General features: G+C 45.2%; 1 protein-coding gene across 2 annotated transcripts in view; it reads right to left on the bottom strand.

Moving 5' to 3' along the window:
* Positions 1–275: 275 nt before the first annotated feature.
* Positions 276–8,539, bottom strand: part of map3k10 (mitogen-activated protein kinase kinase kinase 10) — a 43,641-nt gene continuing 35,377 nt past the window's right edge. For both annotated transcript variants that reach the window (XM_015021646.1, XM_015021653.1), the window contains exons 4-11: positions 6,660–6,835; positions 5,989–6,232; positions 5,420–5,542; positions 5,201–5,339; positions 4,329–4,438; positions 3,954–4,252; positions 2,514–3,048; positions 276–1,422 (exon numbers count right to left, since the gene is read on the bottom strand). In XM_015021646.1, the coding sequence (XP_014877132.1) occupies positions 1,019–1,422; positions 2,514–3,048; positions 3,954–4,252; positions 4,329–4,438; positions 5,201–5,339; positions 5,420–5,542; positions 5,989–6,232; positions 6,660–6,835 (2,030 nt within the window). In that variant the 3' untranslated portion in view covers positions 276–1,018. The remainder of the gene's footprint in view (positions 1,423–2,513; positions 3,049–3,953; positions 4,253–4,328; positions 4,439–5,200; positions 5,340–5,419; positions 5,543–5,988; positions 6,233–6,659; positions 6,836–8,539) is intronic.

Raw genomic sequence — 8,539 nt, 5'->3', positions numbered from 1 at the left:
AAATCAATGTTTGGTGGAGTAACAAGGAGGTTTTGATGTGGGTCAATGCAGTGGTCTTAGTTTTTTCCAGAGCTGTGTGTGTGTGTGTGTGTGTGTGTGTGTGTGTGTGTGTGTGTGTGTGTGTGTGTGTGTGTGTGTGTGTATATATATATATATATATATATATATATATATATATAGTTTTTAAAAAGCCTGATGTATGGATCACTAATAAAAACATATCTTAGAAAGTCTGATTAACTTAAAAAGTTTTTAAAAATGTAGAAAATGATTCATTTTCTTTTATATTAAAGGTATTGGTTGAGATACTAATAGTTTTGGTTTTCTAAGGTGCAATTATTTCTTTACATGGCTACGCCGCTGCAGAAAAAGATGAATTTACTGTTACATCAACTTGATCTTTATCATCTTTACCAGGGGTTCCAGTAAACATGGCCAGCTCTGGATCATATCTGAACTTTGAGGCAGAAGAAGCAGACAGCGATGTTTAAACCAATGAAAAACAACCACCAGATTGCAAAAAAGTGGCGGAAATAGATGTTTTTAATGCACATGTAACCAGACCACCGAGGTTGAGGGGGAACGGATTTTTTTTGTTTTTCCCTTTCAGGTTTAGAGAGATGAGGATGAAGACCACCGTGCAGAGGAAGAACAAACATGCTCCGAACTACGACGACGAACACGAGGCGATGTTTTTCTGGTCTTGTTCACGCGGCGGACAGGAAGCGGAAATGCGTAGAGATACACAGACAGGAAACAGCAGTAGGAGACGGACTGAGATGACCGTCGGTACCTTTAAAAAGTGGCTCTTTTAGACGCTTTGGAAAGACGTTTGGCTGGACGAGGTCAGTACCGGGCTCTCAGAGGCCTCTGGGCCCTCGGCGTCATTCAGAGCAGAGGCCGAGGGATGCCGGAAGGGGTTCACGCCTTTTCAGGAGACGAGCGACTTTCGCCAAGTGGTGCAACATCTTCAGAAGTGGGATGTACTTCCGAACCCCAGAAACTTTCAAACGCGTCACTACAAGTACTGCTGTTCGCACAGAGCGGCTGGCTGCAGCTGTCCGCAGAGCGGTACGGTCGGGTCCAGACTCTGGCCCTCCATGTCCATGTCCATCAGATTGGGCCGCGTGGCGCCGGCGCTGCTGTCCCCGGAGCCCAGGGGACTGTCGCAGCTGCTGCCCGGCGACGAGCTCAGGGTCCGGCACACGGAGCCCAGCTTCCTGTGGTCGGCCCTGATCCGGGCCGGGGTGGGCCGCGGGCGCGGGGCGAACTCCAGGGTCTTGGGTCTCTCCAGGGGGCTGATGAGAAAGGGGGGATTCGGGCTGGGAGCCGGGGGGGCCGGGGCTTTACGCCGGTGGGGGACGTGGGGGTGGACCATGGACGGGTCCGGGAGGCGAGGGATGTCCAGCCTGTCTGGCGTTCCTGGAAGGAAAAGGAAAATGAATGTGGGTCGAATCTAGACTGCAAAAACAAAGAATCTCAGCAAAGTTGTATTAAACCAAACAAGTAACTTTTCAGCAAGAAATAAGAGCCTGTTTTACTTCTCATTGAGGAGGAAAAAAGCCTTTCTACTGGTAGATTATTAAAATATGGGAAAAATGTATTCTTACAAATTAATGCGCCGGTGGAACGTTTTCACCAACATTAAGGAAATGTTGACTTACAAACAAGCTGCTGTTTCATTGCAAGTTAGTTTTGTCTTATTTATAGTGTACTGAAATATTTGCACAAGAAACTCAACACTTGGTAAGATTTGGTGTTTTTTTCAGCATATAGAAGGTGTTTGTTCATGACAGTTTTTCCGTTGGAATATTATTTCTGTATCAGAGCCAATAATACACATTTATTTTATTATGTAGCAGAAAGTAATTTGATGTAGAGTTACTCATCACTTAGATTGTTTTAGACACCCGACTTGAAGTGTCTACTTACAGCAATAACAGCTGTAAGTAGAGCTCGTAAGCTGCACTGTCCCTGTTCATATTTACGTTTTTAAATCCCTTTTAGACATTTTTACATCTCAGAAAACAAAGAAAACAATCTGTTTCTTTTCGCCTTAAACCAGAAATCCACTAATCAGGTTTTTATCCTGATCTTTTTTTTTTTTGGTCGGTAATATCTGCACTTAAGCTCAGAATTATCATCTGAAATTTTATTTCAATAAAAGCCCAGTTTGGGCTTGTGGAGTCTAGTTATTGTTCAGTGAAACTATTATTACTGGGATTGGATTTGATCAGCTTACTGCTGTAAATAGGAGCGGGCATTTATCATATCTTCTGTTATTTAACGTGAAAGATTTCTGATCATGATGAGGCATATTTTTGATTTATTGCTGTCATAATACATTTCAGTTACTGATGGTAAGTAATCGCCTTTCTAATCAACCTGATAGTATGAACAGAAATGATATTTTGACTATTTCAGCTACGTCTTGTCCAGGACTCGTTGACAGAGGAGACATTTCGTCTCACAGACGTGTGAAGCCGCAGTGGGTGAAGCATTGGTCTGCGTACCTTTAGATGTCGTGGTGACGGGATGAGGAGGCATCGGCATGCTGCCGTCAGACGGAGTCCTGCGGTGTCCCAGAGTCTGCGCCCGGGGCCGGATGGCGCTGTCCGACGGCGTCCGTCTGTGTCCTCTGTTCAGAGCCATCGCTGCCGACACGTGGGTGGGCGTGAGCGACTGGTTGGGCTCCTTCTTGAAGCTCTCCGCCCGCAGGTCCAGGAGCGGGTTGAGGGCGGGAGCCGGAGACAGCGGCGCCGCCACCGAGGGCGTCTTGACGCCCGCCGACGGGGTCAGAGGGTAGTCGTCCGAGTCCGAGGGAAGGAGGGACTTGGTGGAGTTGCAGTCAGACAGGGAGGACAGAGACAGGAGTGTGACGGAGGGGGACGGGTCCATGCAGGCGAGCCCGGAGTCGTGGTGTCTGGAGAGCGTCAGCGAGAGGTTTCTGCTGGGCGGGGAGGTGCTGCGGCGGAAACGACCCGTCCGCTGGAAGAGACCCTCCTTCTTCTTCCGCTGCTCCTCTCGGTCCTGCTCGTCCTGAAGCATCTGGGAGCCACAGAAGGTTTACAGAAACAATGTACCTTCACCTGCTGCTGCCACGGCTCACATGACAACATAGGGCTGAAACGATTGATCGCGATTAATCGATTAGTGAAATAATCGTCAACTAATTCAGGAATGGACTCAAAAAAAGGCCATTTGGAGAAAAAAAGCAACATATTGACAGCAGTAATTAAGCCCAAACTGTACCAAATATATATTTATACATTTTACATTTAAGATAAAAACACTTCAGTCTGTAAATATGTTCTAGCAAAAACTCCTGAAGAGGCAGATCTTTTAATTTGCAAGTCCAAATCTTTGTTAGGATAAACATTTGATAATCTTGCAACCTCACTGTGTTAAATTTTATCTTAGAAAACAGAGAAAAGTATAGAATTAAGCATTAAAATTAAACTGTAAGTATTAAAAGCTGTGGCCAATCAATAAATATGTGATAAGTAAATAATATTAGACATGGAACTAATGAATCTATCAATTATTCTGACAGTTGATTGATTAATCAGGATAAAAATATGGAACATTATACAGATTCATTTAAATGATTCAAGTAAAAAAAAAAAAACATTTATTGCCTAAAACAAAACAACACAGCATTATTTAAAGTAAATCTTTTCCAGGTGAAGCTAACACTTCACCACCTGAGGAGTTTTGACTACATCTCATTAAAAGAGAAAGGCTTTTATTTTTCATTTTAAACGCAAACGCTGCTGTTTGTGCTCCATTACTGCGATTACTGTGTTGTTCTTTTCAGAAAAGTAGCTTTTCTTGAGTTTATATTGCAGTTAATGATTAATCAGCTACTAAAACAGTTGACGATTGATCACAATTAATCGTTTCAGCTCTAAATAATAAGCTACTACATCGTTGTCCAGTGGTTTGGGCCCCACCTGCTGTTTGCCCAGCTGCAGCAGGTCCTGCCCCAGGCCAACAGAGGCCAGCAGAGAGGCGCAGCCCAGCAGCAGCATGTCGCTCTTCTTCCTCTGGTTGCAGCGCCGAGCCAAGTCCTGGTTGCTGACGCCCATCCACAGGCCTCCGGACGCTGGGCAGAGGCCCGCGCCGCCGACCGGAGGCGCCGTGTTGGGCCCCAAGCTGCCCCAGAGCGGCCCAGAGTCGTCCAGGGCCCCGTTGCTGCTGGTCTCCGAGGGCAGCAAGGACCCCGGCGATTCCTCGAACTCGGAGCACTCCTCTGTCGTCCACAGAGAGAGAGAGAGAAAGTCAGACTGAGAGGAGACGTCCGGCGGACGGTCCCAGCGGAGACTCACCCATCTCATTGAGGCTGGAGAAGCCAGGCATCATGGGAGCGTGTTTGGGGGACTTCCCCAGGTTTGGCGCACTGGATGAATAAACTTTACCTTCACTGAGGGATTTCAGCCTGCAAGCACAGAACCGTGTGAGAAATATTCACACAGCTTTTCGGCAATTTGTCTGCAAGCACAAACTTTAAAATGTTTCACTGGGATTTTCTTTGACAGTTTGATAGAAACACGAAGCAGCTCATAAATTTGAAGTGAAAAGAAAGTATTTAGAAAAACAAAATCGACGACCTGAAGGCTGCGTCATACTTTAGAAAGGGATTATAGGCTACAATTTGTGTGACCCCACATATTTTGGGGATTTTTTACTGGGATTAAATTACACCCAGATGGAGCCTAAAATGATTCAAGTCCAACAGGAAGTTGGTGGCACGGGGTTTTATTTAAGGGTTTCAAAGTAAAGAGGTGTAATTTTTAGATTTTCGTTTGTAAAAAAAATAAACTACGCAACCTTCTCTTTCCACTTCTTAATTAAGTGCTATTTTATGTTGGTCTAACCTATAAAATCCCAGTAAAACCAATTAAATGCCGGTGGAAATTTTTACAAGACTGCCAATCCTCATTATACTTTAACATTTCTTTATATATATATATATATATATTAAAATCTGAACAGAGTTCTATCTAAATTATTAGACGACCTTTACACACTTCAGCGGTTGATACAGCCTTTCTATAACTTATGATTATTTTACAGTAGCAGTTAGATATACAGGTTATTTATTCATTCATTCATTCATTAGACCAAAAGCTAAACATGGTTGAATCTGAATCATACTCTCTATATTTCCTGAACTATTTCAGCCAGAAGCAGCTCTTACTTGTCCTCTCCTCCGACCCGCTCCCTCTGCTGGGTGGAGCTCGGCCCCCAGGTGCGTCCTTTCTTCTTATTGGCCGTCAGGTCTACCTTCGGACACACGGCGGTGCGGCCCCACGTTTTACTGCCGTCGCTCGGGGTCACTGAGACACACAAGGAAGCACTTAGGCGACTTTACGGTTCCTGTTGCATCTTTCTTAAACTTGCAGGCGTTTGATCTCACGTCTGATGGCTCGCAGGCGGGGTAAGACACCCGGACTGGCGGGGGGCGTGGTGCTCTCGCTGCCCTGGTTCTTCCTCTTGTCCACGCTGGGGGACGCCTGCACTGTGATCTTGTGCTCAAAACCTGCAGAGTGAAAGAGAGAGAGAGAGAGAGAGAGAGATGCCTCGAGGTTTATGCCAGGACCTTCTTGCTGCAAGGCAACAGCTCTGCCAACTGCTCCACTGTGGATCATTAAAATTACTTTTTTTTCTCATGACTTAAAGATTTCTTCATGTAAAATTACAAATTACGTCTTTATTTTGTTAATATTATGACTATCTTCTCATATTTAAATAAAAATTGTTGCAGCCCGGCCCTAATACTCTGTCGTCCAATTCACAGAAGGGATTAAATACATAAAAATAAAAAAAACACTTTTTGAAAATATTTCCTATCATTTGTAAAAAACGGATGTGGTAGGAAAAAACTGAATATTTTATTTTTAAGCCGTACTGCTCTGCCCTACTGCAACAAGAAGACCCAGCAGGTAGCGTCTGTTAAGCCAGGCTGCACTTCTCCTCTCCACCCACCAGAGGGCAGACTGATGCAGTTGCTGTCCCTGCCCGGCTTCAGCCGGCTCTTCTTGAAGTGGCCCTTCCTCTTCTTGACGCTGGGCTTCTCCTGGTACATCTGGTGGATGATGATGTTCAGCTCCCGCTCCACGATGTCGAACTCCCTCTCCGCCAGCTCCTGCTCCCTCCTCTTCAGCTGCTCCTCCTGCTCCTTCTGCTCCTCGGCCGCCCGGGCCAACGCCTCCTCCCACGACCTCAGCTCCTGCAGACCGGGAGGTGGAGGAAATGAGTGTCGCAAACCTGATTTAACACCTCTTCGTTGCTGAGCTATTCCTGACGTGCAGAAGCTCCTCCTCAGACTGTGAGATGCTTCCCGGCGTCGGGCTCACGAAACGGCTAAAAACTCCCAGCAGCTCCATGTAGTACTCAGCTACAAGAGTACTACTACTTCAAAAAACAAAAAAAACTGCAGGAGTGTGTTTAGTCTGGTGAATATCAGGCTAAAACATGTTTGTTTTTCCATTCAGAGGGTAGAGAGACCAGAAATTTTACTCAAGTAAAACCAGAAACGACTGTGTGGCAAAAATACTCCAAAAAGCCAATTAACCAAAAAAAAAAAAACAAAACTTACTAATGTAACTGAGTACCCAGCTCTGCAGTATCAGGTTGGCTGGTTTCACCGTCCTCACCTTCTCCTTGGCCCGGAGCTCGTCAAACATCTGCTGGATCTCCAGCCTCCAGTCCTCCTGCAGCGAGTGGAAGGACTCCAGAGGCATCTGGAACATGGAGGACTGCTCGATGGCCTGCAGGCGCCGCAGGATGCTGGTGAAGGATGGCCTGCCGCGGGGGTTGGAGCTCCAGCACTCTGACAGGTAGAGACGGTTACAGCAGGACGGCGTGAGAGAAGCTGCTGCCATCTGAGGTGGCGGCTTTATGTATTTAACCATTTCAGATTAAATGTCACTAATGTGCTTTGTGACAGCTGACGATGTTCTGCTTCTTTAAAATGCTTTTGTAGACACCAGAAACATTCGTAATCCTGCTCATTTTAAGCAGCAGAGTAGTCGTTTAGTTTGTACATTTAGTAACGTAATCTTTACTTGTGGACTGGTAGACATGAGTTTTGTTTTAATTCATTTTCTGTTATTTTTTTTAATATACTGGTATATATTGTTACCTTCCTAAAATAACAGCCTACGTCATTATTTTTATTATTTTTGTTGGCAAAATATGATTTATCCAAAAAATAAAATAAAATAAAAATTAAGAAGCCGCCAGTGTTTTTCCATCTCGTTTACGCTCTAAATGGACATGGTCATGGTGAAACGACAAACTCAAATTTTATCGCTCGTTAACAAAACGCTGAGCTGAGTAAACCACATGAAATGAAAAATCGTATCCAGAGACCCCGTCACACTGCCCAGCTGTCAACACAACGCACAAACACAGAGCGGTGGATTGTTGGACTGGTTATGGTTTTCACTCCTGGCAGTCGCAGCAGACAACAGGGAAGGGGAAGGCAGCAAGATGGTGGCAGCATATGGCGACTATGATGAGCCAGAACAGAGTTACAGACAACATGCTGCATACCTACCATGAGTACAGATCCACAAACTGATCAGTCCAACGCTACAACATGAACATCTGCTGCATGTTAGGTTTACAAAGAGAGTCTAATGAAGAGCAGTTTTTAACAAGTAAAGCTTCAAATAAAAAAAATTAAAAAAACAGCAGGTGGTGCTTGTTTATTAGAAGAGATGAACTACGTGACATAGATAAAAGGAGGCAGGAGACATGATGAACAGGAGAGGCGATTAAAGGAAGAGCATGGATCAGAAGAAGAGGAGCAAAGAGCGGAGGCTTTAGGAGAAACTACTCTCTTTTCTTTCTTAGAGTTAAAACCTGTCCTCAAACCTCCTCACCTGTGCTTAAGGTAGAGCACCTCAGGTCAAGTTTATCCTGCAGGCGAGTATTTAAGCAGGGATGAACTGAACTGTGAAACAAGAGCCGGCTGATACTCCACCACGGTTCAGAGGGGCTTCGAGGAGCAAACGACCCAGGAGACGTAAAACTACAGGGAGACCAACGCTAACTCTTGTCCTCAGCTCCTGTGCAATGCAACAAAATCTGCTGTAGATTTACCAGCTGCAAGCTCAAAGGCCTCCAGTACAGTCAGGTCATGGTTAGCAGCTGGACGGATTCCCTACATCACTGGCGGCATCTTGGTGTGTTTTCATACCTGATAGTCTGATAGACTCGGTTGGATTGGGGATCAAAATTGCGACATTTGCTACATTTTCAGCTGATGAGGTTCGCTTCCACAAACAATCCAAACTAACTGAAAAGGTTGTTCCCCTCCTCACCTGTGGTGGCGCTGCACCAAGAACCACTGAAGTTCAACTTCCTTCTTCACAAAATGTAAACAAAACTGGAGTGGCGTCAGATTTTAACAGTTGTACGATTTCTCTTCTCTCTTCTCTGGTAAAGGACCATTTCTCCCAGTAATGCCAGACTCTTGAATTTTGTTTGGTCGCATTTGCCCTTTAGTTCACTTCCTGCTTTTGGAGGG

This window comes from Poecilia latipinna, unplaced genomic scaffold (assembly GCF_001443285.1).
Source record: "Poecilia latipinna isolate Pla-1442-1.1 unplaced genomic scaffold, P_latipinna-1.0 Scaffold85, whole genome shotgun sequence".
Lineage (NCBI taxonomy): Eukaryota > Metazoa > Chordata > Actinopteri > Cyprinodontiformes > Poeciliidae > Poecilia > Poecilia latipinna.
Note: the sequence above shows the minus strand (reverse complement) of the source record. Positions and strands in the feature narration are given on the sequence as shown.